Source organism: Rhamphochromis sp. 'chilingali' (assembly GCF_963969265.1).
Source record: "Rhamphochromis sp. 'chilingali' genome assembly, chromosome: 16".
Taxonomy (NCBI): Eukaryota; Metazoa; Chordata; class Actinopteri; order Cichliformes; family Cichlidae; genus Rhamphochromis; species Rhamphochromis sp. 'chilingali'.
This window is the reverse complement of record NC_137943.1, coordinates 24,576,346-24,591,436: the sequence shown is the minus strand read 5'-3', so window position 1 is coordinate 24,591,436 and position 15,091 is coordinate 24,576,346. Positions and strand designations below refer to the sequence as shown.

The 15,091-nt window shown below is 43.2% G+C and overlaps 1 protein-coding gene across 9 annotated transcripts in view; it reads left to right on the top strand.

The window, feature by feature from the left end:
• LOC308412480 (receptor-type tyrosine-protein phosphatase F) overlaps positions 1–15,091 on the top strand; it is a 168,712-nt gene that overhangs the window by 125,861 nt on the left and 27,760 nt on the right. For 5 of the 9 annotated variants that reach the window (XM_080906871.1, XM_080906872.1, XM_080906874.1 and 2 more), the window contains 7 exons: positions 2,370–2,487; positions 2,908–3,492; positions 4,246–4,346; positions 4,958–5,205; positions 6,419–6,497; positions 7,589–7,813; positions 13,927–14,081. In XM_080906871.1, the coding sequence (XP_080762997.1) occupies positions 2,370–2,487; positions 2,908–3,492; positions 4,246–4,346; positions 4,958–5,205; positions 6,419–6,497; positions 7,589–7,813; positions 13,927–14,081 (1,511 nt within the window). The remainder of the gene's footprint in view (positions 1–2,369; positions 2,488–2,907; positions 3,493–4,245; positions 4,347–4,957; positions 5,206–6,418; positions 6,498–7,588; positions 7,814–13,926; positions 14,082–15,091) is intronic. The other 4 variants (XM_080906876.1, XM_080906877.1, XM_080906873.1 and 1 more) reach the window with 1 other exon arrangement.

Below are 15,091 nucleotides of genomic sequence, written 5' to 3'. Positions count from 1 at the left end.
AGACGTCATATTGCACTGGCATAAATGCAGAGCCACTTACTGTAGCCAGTCAAAAAATTCAATAGAAGTCTGCCAGACTAACGGATCCTATTTTCAGTGTATAAACAAGGGCAAAGATATGTTAAGAAAAAGGTTTTCAGCTTTTATAAAGTCCAAAAAAAGAATTCATTTGGGATATTTTCACTCCTTTTTTTCACCTGCCGACATTTCAAATGGAAAACTTAATGAATCAGTAACCACCTGTAGAGGCTGAGGCTGATCTCTTTTTGTTCTTCCTTCATCTGTTTATATATTATTTCAGTTAGTTTCGTATACGAGCCAGTGGGAAGTGCGCACGCTGTCGTATTTATTTGCTATTAGCACCAAGTTAAACGGAAACCTGGCTGCACGGCACACGGATTCCTCAAGCTACACCCACATGGCATGAGTCAGGCTCGCCTCCTCTCCCTCTCCTCTTAATGCGTTGATTAACACCTGACAGACAGCGAGCTACACGCTGTCAGAGGAGGACATCTGTTCACACATCTTTATTATTTCTTCAGCAGCCATGTTTAGGCCACAGCAGACTTTGTGCTTGGTAGCTAATAGAGTACGAGGCAGATGTCAACACTGAAAACATAAGCCTGCGTTACTGACCCATGGCTTTGTTCTCAGGGAGTTTTTTTTTAGCTTTCGGGAAATTTTGGCTGGCGTTAAAAAGCAAAAGATGCATATAGAGGACATTAAATATTAATCTTGAGCAAAAAGTTATCTGAAGGGATTTGTTTTAACAGCGCAGCCCATTTTTCTCTTGGTATTTTTCCACTCTAGTGAGGATAGTGGTGTTGAGAGGCTTGAAGAGAAGAATCCACTTCTATAACTAGTCGACTTGTTAATCTCTATAATGCCCTTTGGTGCTGTTCTAAGCATTTGCTCTAAAGGGAACTTTTAAAACTCAGCAGAAAATAGAAAAACCCAGGCTTCAAAGTGTTGCTAGAACTGAATCAACCTTGTCAGAATGAAGAGAGGACCGATCTGTGCAGCTGCCACTGCTGAGATTGTTAAAGCCATTTTGCATGATTAAAGTAATGAGACTTCCTCCATAAAGTTAAAATGGCTTTATGATACAGTAATTTAGCATTTTCCCCCCCATCCCTCTTAAAGGTTAGCAGGGGAGCACCAAATGTCCCTTAAAGAGAGAGGCAGTAAAAACCACCGTCAAACAGCGCTGGGTTATGTAGACTGTTTAATGTTCTTCTATGGTTAGGAAATTAAAACTTCATTAGTTGGAGAAACCGCGTTAGGGCAAGGCTGTATAATATTCCAAGCGTCTGAGAAGTTTGTGAGAAGTTCCGGCAGGAAGGCTCGTAGGCATCTGTGTGTTCGTCCTCTCAGCGGCTCCAGTCAGAACCGGACAACTCCTGCATGTGCGCTCAAGCCGAAGGCATTAAGTTGTTGTGCGTGTGTGTGTGTACCAATGTGTGCGTGCTGATGTGCACATTTTACGTGCATGTATACTGTGTGTATCCTTCATTTATGTATATTAGTATGTGTATTCCTGTGTGTGTGTGTTTCTGTTTGTTTGTTTGGATATGGGCTTTGTTCAAGCTCAGAGTATTTAATTCCAGCGTGTGGGTGTGTTTTTGTTCAGACTGATGCAGTGTGGTAAAGTGAGTGCCAGCACTGCAGCAGGTTAGCCGTAACAGTGTGTTACCTCAGTTGTTTTTCTGTCTGTTCATTCCTGACTGCTGAGTTACTCATTTGTTCATTCACCGTAGTGTGTCTGTGTTTTTGTGCAGAGACTGTTTGGGCAATCAGCCAGAGGAGAATAAGTACCAATAATCTTATTCTTAAAAAAAAAAGTAATTTTTAATCACCCTGATGTTTATTTATCTGAAGGATTATTTTCAAAGAGTTTTAACAGCAGTCCCACAGTCGGTGTACTATTTTGTGGGTTTTAATAGTCTGTTTAGCGATGAACTTAAGCTCCTCTGGGTATTATCTCATGCTTATCCATGCAGCAGGCATGAAAACTGACACACGGGTGATGTTCTGATTAATTTAGTTGGTTTGTTAGTTAATGGGTTCAGCGTGTTCCTTACAGTTAGGTACAGGAGCTTTTCAGTACCAAGAAAAGTTCCTGGGCCTGTTTGTGTGCCTTCTTTCTCTGATTAAAAGTTTGACATATTTTGTTTTTAGGCTAATTGCTCAAGAACCCACACGTGGTTGGAGAAGGGGGGTTAATCTTACTGCGGTTTCCTTTGGTGCTGTGTGTTTGTCAGGGGATCGGAGCTTGTGTGAGAGGGTGGTTGGAGAGGTTTCGCTCAGGCTCACTGACGCCTGTTAACATCTGACCTTGTGATTTTTTTTTTTCTTTTTCACTTTTACAGGAGGCCATAATTGGTGGGCTGCAGTCTGAAACCACCTACTCTGTAACTGTAGCAGCATACACCCTGAAGGGAGATGGTGCTCGTAGCAAAGCTAAAGTCATCACCACAACTGGAGCAGGTCAGAATCAGTGTTAGTGGGGTTTTCATGTGAGTCTGTTAGTGTGGAGTCTTGCTTTGGAAATCATTTGCTCATTGAGTAATGACTTTGGCTAATGATTTGTGATTGACAATGAACGACTGAAAAATACCAAAGAAAATCAAACTTGTTGAAACATGGTACGACCAAAGATTACAAAATGTATTTTGTTCAGTACGACCCAAAACGAGTGACTAAGAGCAGCCAAGTGTTTACAGAGGTCAAGTCTTTTCCATAGACGTCACAATCACAACTATCGCCATCTTGTGGCCTTTAGATAGAATACAGGTTTTTACTCATTAAGTGCCACAAATTTGATGTGAATTGAAAAATATGTCTTTGACTTATAAAGCAATTAAAGTGCAAGTAATTTTTTCCTATTTAAATCTCTACTTCAACCAGTGCCAGGCAAACCCAGTATGATGATTAGTACCACCATGGGCAACACAGCACTGCTCCAATGGCAGCCCCCCAAGGATATGGTGGGGGAGCTGATGGGCTACCAGCTGCAGTACAAGCGCACCGATGAGGACACCTACACCTCGCGCGAGATGAGAAAGACTGACGACCACCATACTGTCACTGGCCTGCACAAAGGCGCCACCTACGTCTTCCGCCTCAGCGCGCGTAACCGTGCAGGCATCGGCGAACCTCACGTTAAGGAGATCAGCACACCCGAAGACGTGCCCTCAGGCTTCCCGTCCAACCTCCAAGTTACGGGCCTGACGCAGTCCAGCACCCAGCTGACCTGGAAGCCCCCGCCGCTAGCGGAAAGGAATGGCAAGATCACACATTACTTGGTGGTATACAGGGACATCAACAGTCAGACAAACAGCACCAACCGCACCACCGAAACACACATGACTATCCAGGACCTTAAACCTGACACCACTTACGACATCCGGGTGCAGGCATTCACCAGTAAGGGCGGCGGACCCCTCAGCCCCAGCATCCAGAGCAGGACCATGTCGAATGGTAGGATAAGTGGTAGGACATCTGACTAACATTTATACATAAACACTTCAGAGATATTTAATATGAAAACATAATGACGTGCTTGCATAAACATTGGCACTCTTAGACGCACAGTCATGTCATTGCTTACCATAAACACATGTCACTCGCTTCTGTTTTAAACTTTATCGGTGCTGTGTCTTTCCCATCTTCCACTCAGCATACTGTAGTACATGACTGTGTTTATTAATTTATAGAGTACTAATCTCATTACACGCTACAGTCACATTACCATGCCTCCTCGTCCTCCCTCCCATTACACACAAATCTAAATGTTACCCAGCATGTAGCTTCTCATGCATTTTATAATCTTATAAATGAAAGATTTCTTATTTATAACCATGCACGATGCCTGTTTTAAGACACATGTTGCCACTCCTCATGTCATATGCATTTCTTGGTAATCACAGTGATCTCGGCCTGTTGAGTGTGTCTTGTGAATGGGCGGCAATAAATGGGACAGGCTCAGGGAAATGGAGTCTATTTTTGTATGATCTGTAATCAAGCGTGAATGCGATTGTTAATGTTCTCTGAACACTCCTGTGGCTTTTCAGGTTTGGTCATAAGGAATTACAGCAGAATATGTTCGCGTTGTTTACTGAAGGGGCGACTTGCTCGTGTGCTGCTTTATAGTAGTGTGAAATGAAATTATGCACAGAGATTACTTTTTGTGGTGTACAAGATGTCTTACTTGAGGTATTAATGAGTGGATTTTCCTCATCCTAGCTTTCCCCACCCTGAACTTTGGTGTCAAAGCTGTCATGAAAACGTCCGTCTTGCTCACCTGGGATTTGCCACCAAACTACAAACCCCAAGCACCTTTTAAGGTAAGTACCAGCCAGGTAGACGGCCATTGCTGACACGAGGTGCAAAAAAGATTGAATATGAACTGAGTTTGCACAGACAAAATACTTGCAGTACAATTTAAATTAAAAAACGCTGGATTAAAAAAAAACAACAACTCTTATTCTACTTCAATAACATGTTCTGACATGCTGTACAGCCATTTGTAATATGAAAAAGCAATATTAGGTGCTGACACTTATCACAATATGATTGAGTCACTTTTTGTATTTGCACAAAAACTATGAAAATCCCAATTCATGCTCGTTTATGAGGTGTAATAATCTGTCAAAGTGATATATCAATTCCCACCCAAATGATAGGGGAGCAAAGACAATTTAAGGTGTAAAAGAACATTGGATATGCGCTAGTGGGCGAGTGCGACGCTTGAAGCACTTGAGATGAGGTGTCAGATAAGATGGGCATCTCCCTTAGGACCATACTGTTTTTGCTTTTCTTTTCTTTTTCTTTTTTTTCCACGTGTGTGCGTTTGAAAGGGAAGAGAGAGTGGTGCGTGTGAGCAAACGATATTCAGGCTGTATATCTGTGCTGCCGTAAATCACAACTCCCAAGTTTTCCCCCCGTGTGCTTACAGATCTTGTATAACCAGCAAAGCGTGGAAGTGATGGGAAACCTGAAGAGGAAGCTGATCACGCAGCTGCAGCCAGACACAGACTACTCCTTTGTACTGACAAGCAGGGGCAACATTGCCGGAGGTCTTCAGCAGCAGGTGTCCATCCGCACTGCCCCTGACCTGATCCAGACCAAGCCCAGGACACATCATGCTCAAGGTGGCAAGATGAACATCACCCTGCCAAAGATCCAGACCACCACTCGTGTCAAGTACGTACTGATAGGGACTAACCACACAGGCTTGCTCTGGGCTAGAAAATGATTGTTATTAGTCAGGAGTAACAAACAGGTTTTGCTTTTTATGTACACAGATTGTGATGCATATAAGTTATACATTTATCATTTTAAAATTGATGTTAATACAAAAATTTACAGCCACGAAACTGTAAATTTGGGACCTAATGCGACACGTGTGTCTGATTGCTACTAAAACTATTCGAGAACTTAGGATTGCAACTTTTACTCTGAGCCATTTTTGTGACACGGCAGCTGATGATAATTGAGACTTAACATCAGGTCGAGCTGTGTTATCTTTTGACGCAAATTGTTAAGAGGAGAACTGCACCTGACCCTTTTCCTTCGAACGCACACACATAGCGACACGTCTGTGTAAAGGGGGAGTACACGGGGTTGATTGGTAAAAAAGATTACAGGGCTGTCAGGGCTGGCCAAGGTCCAGCACAGATTGACAGCCACGGAGTGCCTGTGATTGGGGATGGGAGGGTTGAGGGGGTGTGTAGGTAAGAGGGAGGGGGTGAGGAGTCTTGTTATACGTCTCTTCTCCCACTACTAGACTTGAGTGACTGTTGAATCACAGAGTTGAGGTCTGGAGAGAAGCAGCTGTTTTTGCTGTCAGCAGCACCTGATTTTACAAGTAGTCAAATGCTGCATCGGGGGGGAAACTTGTACCCGAGACAGAGTCGGGGCAGAGACGAAACATATATAACCTAATGCATTCTCCAAAGCATTCTCCTTTATTCATCACCTAGCCTCTTAGCTTGACTGTAAAGTCTTAAATGTCTTACTAATGTCTTTCTTTTCCTTCTATTTTGGTCTTCTTATTGAAAGCAGGAGAACACACACGAGTAGTCACATAGCTGCTTCTATTAACCTAAGGAATCCTATGGGGATCTATGCTAGCTGAAGGCTCCCCTCACTGGGATTGTGTTTGTTCCAGTCTACATGGCAGATGTTCTTAGTGATTAGCAATTAATTGGCGAATGCATTGCCAATCTGCTGGTGTTCGACCTTGGTCGGAACCACATGTGTTTTACTTAAATTTTGAATTCAGCCCAACAAGGATCACCGTCAAAGTACGCCTCCTTGTTTTGACTGTGCTATTAATGCACTTGGCCCACTTTGTTCTCAGTGTGTACGTGCATCGGCCGGTCTTTCTTAACACAAGCTTTATTTTTCATGGCAGGTGGTACTACATCGTTGTGGTGCCCATGTCCCCGGTGACACGCAAGTGGAAGAATCCAGACGAGATGGACATGGATGAGGTGAGTGCCAGCCCATGTCTGATTGGCTAATGTGCCAGGTCAGGGTCCCAAATAGCACTCTCTGGTCCAACTGGGTAGAAAGTCACGAGTGGAAACTAATTAGCTTTACCCTCCTGGGCGCCTGAAGAAAGAGATTTTAAACAATGACTCACTCAGCTAGGTGGGGAGTGTCCTGAGTGAATGCCAGGTCTGCAGACACTGCCCATTTGTTGAATATAGCAATTTGTGTGTACATAAAATAGTTTGGTCTTTGTTTAATTATTTGTATTGTTGTAGATGTTAGGCAATCAAACTGTGTGGTCATTTTCACAATTGTAGTCAAAAGAATTACTGCTCTACCTCTATATTTTTCTTTAAATTGTTTATAGTCAGGCTTTGCCGCCTGTAGACAAAGTTTTACATGAGTTATTCAAATGAGGACAAAGATTTATGACTGCCTTATTATTCCATTGAATAAAGGTCTTCCTTGTCCATGAGGGAATTTAAGCTAAATGACATGCCTAAATATTAATAGCATAATTTTTAAGTAAACTGCGAGGCTCGTTGGTCTGAATCGCTATTGTTCAAGCTCCCTGTAGAAATAACAGAAGAGACTGAGAGGGAGAGAGATGGGACTCCCTGAGTCATTAAACACCGAGCAGGCCATTGTCTCCTCCCTCCGACATAATGATTTAATAAAGCTACATCTGGAGCAGTGCATGAGACATCACTGACAGAAAACAAAATGCTGCTGAAAACACAATGCCGCAGTGCTGTATGTGCCTGCTCATTTATTAACCGGGCTGGCAGTCATGCTGAGTTTGTGTGCTAGAGCAAGTGCTAATTGCTCACTTCGTAGATTGGCTGCATTGTTTGCAGTTATATTGCTGTGCAAAGGCTATTTTAGCTGTGCACAATCATTATCTCTTATTTGGAGGCATGCTAACAACCAAACCTGGATGTCTAGTGCCAGTGCAAAAGCTTTTTTTAGACTTTAGGAGGAGTTGATGAAATTTAGAGAAGTTGGATGCCATTGTGTATATGGAAGAGAGATTTTTGACCAAAGAGCCAAAGTTGTGTATTATTGAGAAATCTCTCTTTTTCTACCCCAGCTGCTCAAATCAAGTAGAAGTTCTGTCATAAGACACCGACGTCACTTGGATTCCACCAAGCCTTACATTGCTGCCAAGCTTGCGTCACTTCCAACCACCTTTATGCTGGGTGATGAGAAAAGGTACGACGAATTCTTCAACAAGCCCCTGACGAGCTCACAGCAGTATCTCTGCTTTGTCTTGGCTGAACTTCAATCTGAAGGGACTGACAGCACTGCTCAGTATGTAAGTAAAACATCCAGCCTTGATGGCGTAAGTTGCTTCTTTATTTTGCTTTTTAGTAAAGAACTTGCGTTTGTTTTTTAAACACTGAAGCTTTTCTGTATTTTGGTACATGTTAATTTTTCTTTTCTCGGACATATTATTTAAGTTTATCACCCATCCTCAAACTCTAATCACTCTGCTCCTCAAAGCGTTCCAAAATAGCAGTGGGAAGTCTAATTGTTTTTGTTTTTATTGCCAATTATCCTTTAATACTGCTGCCTCTAAAAGTCATTGTAGCTTGTCCGGATAACTCCCTTATCACTTAACAATGACATCAGAGATCCAGCTTTGCCATTTCGGCAGCAGCAGGGCCCTGCGCACATCTCTTTACAATGCTAATAGTAGACTCTCGGCTTTCTCAGCCAGGCCCCAATGCACTCGTCAAACAGCTCCAACATGGAGGCCCAGTTCTCCGTGGGACGGTCTGGAGTAAACTTCACAGCAGAAAGAATGAGCGACTGTGATTGCTCAGAGCTTCACCGCTACCCGGGACATGTATATTCAGTAGCTGTGCCCTGAGTGATTTTATTTTATTTTTTTTAAATGGAAGAGAGCGAACGCTCCAAGTCCGAAACCCAATCCCAGACTTTTCACCTATTTCTTTCTCTTCACTCCCTCCTCTGAGCTTTTTTCCTTTACCCCTCTCTCTGCTTCTCTCACCCTCTCCACATTTCTCTACCATGAAGAGAGCAGAGAAGATTGATTAGAGCAGCTGAAGTTAAGAGGGAGATGAGGGCCTGGTCTCAGGGTCTCGGGAGTCTGTAAAGCAGGCCTGATTCCCTTGAAATGCTGCTTTACATGTCCCTAAAGCCCCCCACCACCACTACCCTACTCCAGTAATCCCCTACTCTTTCACTCAGGAAAGAGGAGGGACATGCAGGGGAGGCTATAGCGGGCAACCACGGTATACTTTACTTCAAAGCAGATGCTTAAATCCCATCACTGCACAACACTCTCACCGTACCTGCAAGATACACCATGCTGGATCAGCAGCGCTCAAGATTTCTCTCTTTCTGTGCACTTGCCCTCCTTAAACTGCGTCGTACCCACCTGCTTTTAAACTTAATCACTTGGATCAATCAGATTCACTCACTCTGTGAGTCAGCCAGTGTGTTTACCTTCACTTCAGCTTTCTGCAGCAAACTCATTTCCTAAAATGTATGTAAATAGGACACTTAATTTCCTGAATTAGGATAGCAGATTAAAGCAAACATGAATAGTAATGCTGCAGTGTACTTCTGATGTACAAACACAAATGGTTTTCTAAAAAAAACATTTTACGGCGCCACATGACAAAGACTTTAGACAGAGAAAGTGCTGCCGTGACAAAGATTAAAGGAGAGATCATTAGACGTGGCAGTGCATTCTTGGCCCTAAAATGAGTATTCGAGTGTGGATGGCTAAAACTCACATTTTGAAGCTAAATCAAAATAAGCTGACAACCATTTCAGAACGTTGGTGCTTTTGTGAAAACATTCACAGAGATGTGCATACAGATCGTGAAAGCAGTCAGTTTTTTCTACATATCATGTCCCCTAACTGAACTGTCAAAATGCTCTGACAGAAAAAAACCCCACTTCAGGCTACAGCTCACAAATTCACTTAAAATATGCCATCCATGGTTCAAAAATACAATAAGGGATAAAAAAAAATCCAATAGCTGGCCTGCTCCATATAATAAGCACAACATCTACACTAACAGGATTATTATAGAGCATGTAAACACCTTGATTTTCTCATTTCTCCTATCCTGGCTTCACGTGTGCTTTTAAGCATACTGAATGGTGAGGTGGCTACTGCAGTCATTGATTTCTGCACAAATCCCCTAACTGCACTCCTTGGGAAACACGGCAGTGTTTGTTTTTGTCACCCCCAACGCGCCACTTTCGAGCGTTTATTACTAAACACACGGGTACAGAAGGTAAAGCATGCAGGAGGATCGAGCAGTTAGCAGAAGCTGCCTCGAGCAGGATCTTCACCAGACCCAGGAGAATAAGACAACAAGTAGTGGAATAAATGACTTGTGTCTTTACCACACTTTCTCGCAACCACCCAAACTCCCCCAGTGTAGATCAAACAAGACCGCCAGGGTTTAATAAGCCCTCGTATATCAACGGCCACAAGCAGCCAGCAGTGGTTGGAGGGAAGAAGAGAAGGAAGGCAAAGGGGGAAGAGAGCGAGGAAGAGAGAGGGGCAGAAGAAGAGAGGGTGCCTTCATGTCTCCCCAGCACCCAAGGCGGATAAACAAGCCGGGGGAGGTGTGAAATGGGATGATAGATGCTGGGTGTGTATAAACAGTATCATTTAATGCGAGAAGAGAGTGAGGGAGGGAGGAGGCATGAAATATTGTGTGATGTGAGACAGAGAGTAGGGGTGGCGTTTGATAGAGGAAAAGAGGGTAGCAAAAATTGTGTCTCGCGTCCTGTCCAGCCTGTGAAGCCCAGATGAGAGGAAGTGAACGAATGTTTGAGGAGGAGCTCGTGTTTAATGTGCGCTTTTATTTTGAGGGAAATTAGATGTTCTGGGAGAGAGAAAAAAAAATCATAATGGGGTGTTTTGCTATTTGCAATGCTACCCAAGCATTTCCTGCGTTCCCAAAAAGAATTGATATTGTAGCACTAAATCTGCCGGTGCTATGAACTCACAATCCCCTCAGCATGGAGGACGGGGTTGTTTTTTCATAATTTAAAAGGCTTTGACAGATAATATTAAAAAGAGAATTATGACAGGAAAACAAGATGGGAACATGAGCATATTCAAGTCACTGAGTGGAGTTTAAATAAAGGCAAAGTCACCATTCAAATGCACTGTGTCCCATCCACTCCTGGAGGTATTCCCCTGTAGCAATGCCTCCAGATATCTGAGTGCTTGGTATTCAGACAGTTAGAAAGGAGTAATACATGTAGTTTCTGGTGCTGAATGGTTGCATGGATAAGAAAGTAACCGATGAAATAGTGAGGTCATCGTACGAAGTAGCCACACTTCTGTTCTTCATGGATAAAGGCATATTCATACATACTATCGTCTTTCCCCCTCAAGTTTTTGTGCCTTCATTTCTCCTCCCCTATGTCATGCAGTGATGACAAGCGTGTGGGCTTTTCAGCCTCCCCGGGGAGGCAGAGAGAGCGGCGGATTCATAATAGGCGTCTTTGCGCGTTTGTGTTTTTTGTTTGGCGCGCACCCCGCAGCTTATTTAAGCCACTTTTGGAGAGTTGAGGAGCTCGCGGGGTCAACGGCGAGTTGAAACAAATTTGCCTGCGCTGTGCATAGCGGATTCTGTGCTCAGGGGATGGAGGAGCAGTGGCTGACTGCGGAAGCTGTGTAGCTCACGGGCCAGATAGCAGACTCGATACACTGCTACTACCACAACACCTTTTCCTCTGTCTCCTCTCTCTGCCATCTCACATCACCCACTATCTCCCTCTCTCTCTCCCTTGTTCTCTTACTTTGTCTCAGACAAATATAGTCTCTCTCTCACAGACACACACACACACACACACACTCTTCGCTAGTGGCTGCGACCAAAACAAATACCTTCACTCGTGCAGGCTTAGAGAAGTTTGTGAAAAGGCTCAGAAAAACTGATGTTCCAGGTGTGCTCACACAAAAACATACACGCTTTTGTTTGCAGTTCTTGCACACAGTCGCACACACATACGCAACCAAATACATCACTGATAATTCTTACAGTTGTATATATCTTTATCTACAGTATTTCTTTTATTGTTTATTCTCTTCTACTTGTCATTTTCTTCTATCTCTTCTCTAGTGGGGATGGCATTTAATAGAATTTTATCAAATCTGTTTTCAGCATCTAATTCACTTTCTAAATGCGATTGCACTGCAAAATGTGTTTAGCTTCATCTCTCTGTGTTTTTACCCACGTCTGTAGCCCCTCCTGTAGATGTAGATCCTGCTACATCTCTGTGGACAAAAAGAAAAATTATGCAATTTAAATAAACATGGTAAACTCTTTGGCCTTGTTCTGTTTCAACATTTAGGTGGGTGATACATGACAAAATACCATCCATATAAACGTCAAGGCTCCAGTGTTTCCCAGCAGTGTAACAATATGATCAATGTATTCACTCCATGTGTACGTCGCGCATATCCAAACACACTGCATGCCCATACTTTACAGAGAGACGCGCACTGATCCAGAGTTGTAAGGGATGCACTTATGTCTTTCACTGTCTCTGACTCACTCTCAGATTCGCACATTCCTTCACTGCACCATTGCTCCATTGTGATACCGCTGTGCGAGGGCAGAAGCATTAGGAGCTGCGTGACTGAGCTTTTATCAGATATTAGGGCCGTTCAAATGGATGATCCCACTACTTCACCGTGACCACCAGACAAAAAGCCCTCTCTTTTTGTTCAGCCCTCTCCTCTGCTCTTGCTCTTCTTCTCTTATCCTTCTCTGAAAGCACAGCTGCAGTTATTTGTTACCTCATTAAAAAAAAAGTTTTTCCCAGGATTCCCTGCAGGGCCATATCCTACAGCCTTTTTCGGGCCTTCCCAAAAGAACAGGAAGCCTTGTGGTGTCGTCACATCAGCAGCGTCCCATTGCTGTGCCGTTTTTCTTTGTTCTTGGATAATAGGTTCCTCCCAAAGGCGCTCAGAATGGTAGAAAGCTGGTCTCATGTCCCTGCTGTGTGTCTGTCTGTGTGCGTGTGTGTGAGAGAGACAGAGACAAATGTGAAACATTGCTGCTGTAAACTATTGCTGTCATGAAAATGTGAATTTTTTCACTTTCCTGCTTGAGTTATCATGTTTCCGGGCCCACTATGAGAGCATGGTGGTTTGCACGTACACCACTGAGACGTGCCGTATCACACACACCCAAAGTGTAAGTTTTCATGGCAGTTGTCCAAGAGCATGAGTGATAACAGAACTATATGACAGAGCGCAGGACTCTTTGAGCTCATCGCAGCTTATCTTTCCAATTAATATCTGCCTGTGCACTGAAGAGCAGGCTGCTGTGCAGCTAATGATCCGGATTACTGCTGCCTGCTGCCCCACCATTCCCACTGCATGCTGGGAGCCCAATTCCCTTAGAGGTCTGCGATCTGTCACCCATATCCTTCCACACTCTGTACTCCCTATCCCAACCTGCATCTCCTATCGTCATTCAATAGGTGTCACGCTGAGTTCTAATGACAGATGCCTCACGCCTCCCTTTTTCTCATCTGTCAGCTTGCTCTCTCACAGTTGGATTCCTTCTTCTTCAAACCTTTTTTTTTTTTTTTTACCATGCACCATACTGCATCCCCTCGGGTACCCCGTCCTCAGATACATACACACCGATGCATACCTCCCCACCTCCCTTTCCCCCATCATTCAGAGACGTGGAGTGGAAAGATGTCTCATTTACAACCAAGGTGGAAATGCACCCTCGTCGTCACCTCCTCCTCTTCTGTCACGGTGTGAACACTAATGAAGAAGAGATGAGTCCTCTCTTGTGCCCCCATTTATCTCAGCGACCAAGGGACATGCACACTTATCCCTGCCTCTCCATCTCTACCTCCCTCACTCTGGTGTCAGTCGCTCTGTCATCAGCCGTCTTAGTTTTTTCTAACAGAAATATATAAACTTGATTTGAGTTTGGTCGATAGCTCTGTGGCCTGCTCTGCTTCATCACTGGACTGTCATCTATTACTAAGTTGACACAACTTGACTATCCGAGTGCCAGAAACAAGATATGGGAAGTGAGATATTTGGTTTATCTCTTATGTAGAAAACTTTGTTTCCAGTTTTGTTACTTCAGCCACAGAAAGTGCTACATATTCAAAGTGTCAGTATCTTTTTTAATTGTCCTTTAAGTATATAAGTGGTTGATCTACAGTTGAACCCTGTGTAGAATTTTAAATTCATGTTAGCAACATGCTCGTTCTCCCCGAGTCCAGTGCCTTTTCCTTTGATGTTTGAGCTTCTTTTTTTTTAACTTTAGGCAGTTTTAAACACCCTAGGGAATCCAGATTACACTTAAATGAGAAGGGAGACCTTGCATACATACTAAAAAGTCTGAAGTGCCTCTCTGATGTACCTGTACTCTCTTTTCTGTTTCCTTACAGATGACATATTCAGCTAGTCCCTACTCAGATCCAATCGAGGTCACTTCAAGTATGGCTCAAGGGATGGAGCAGTCTGAAATGCTGTGGGTCATGGGCCCAGTGCTGGCTGTGCTGCTCATCATCAGCATCGTCATCGCCATCCTCATCTTTAAGAAGTAAGAAGCCATGCTTCTGATTATTAGTTGGTTGAGGTTGAAATGCGGTGACACTTGTGATTGTAGGTTTCTTATGGTTGCATCAGGAATGGTAATGAGACGTGCTTCTTCCTGCCACTTGCACCAGGCTCCTCGCACACCAAACTATAACATCCACTTTCCTTTGCATAATATACACGGTAATGAGAGGAGAGCCAAAGACACGTTGATTTGTTTTTTTCATACAAAATATTTTGGCCCAGCTGGCTATTTTCAGCAGTACTATGTGAAGTCTCAGCAGAAATGGCAACTGACATTGCCTCCCTAATAAAAAGCACAGCTTGGCTGTCAAAATCTCTTAGTTAGGAGTGAGGAATGTGTTTTTGCCAACACCATTGGTCATTTGAAATAAGAAACAGAAGGGTGCAACAGAGGGCTCAAGTAAACGCTTAGTCAATATCTCTTTAAAGCACTTCGGGTGCCTCTGTGCAGCACACCATGACTATGTACAGACCAACGAGGTGCTTTGGAGAAACTTTAATGGCTAATGTTAAAACGACTAGTCGATTAGAATTAATGATTTTAAGTGATTTATTAAACAAAAATGCCAAACATTTGCTCAGTTCTGCTTATAAGCTGTGAAGACTTCCAGCTATATTCTAATGAATATTTGCACTTTGAACATCTTTGACTTTTGTGCTGTCAGACATGACTTTCAATTATAGATTTTCAATAATAAAATAATGGAGCTATAATTAACAATTAACCTTTTTTTCCCAAATAACCAAAAAGTAACTCATGCAGCTCTATAAAACCAGCCTTTCTTCAAGCATGGTAGTCATGCACAGTTATTTGTACATCATTAATTTTAAAGAATATTGCACTGGCTGCAGGACTCTTTCCCCTCACTTCACTTCTTCATGATTAAGTCCTACCTACTATCTTGTCCTGATGGATCCATTACAAGATCTTAATTTCACATCATACGTGCCTCACCTGCCATCCTCAGCCTTGCAGCCTTGCTATGTGGC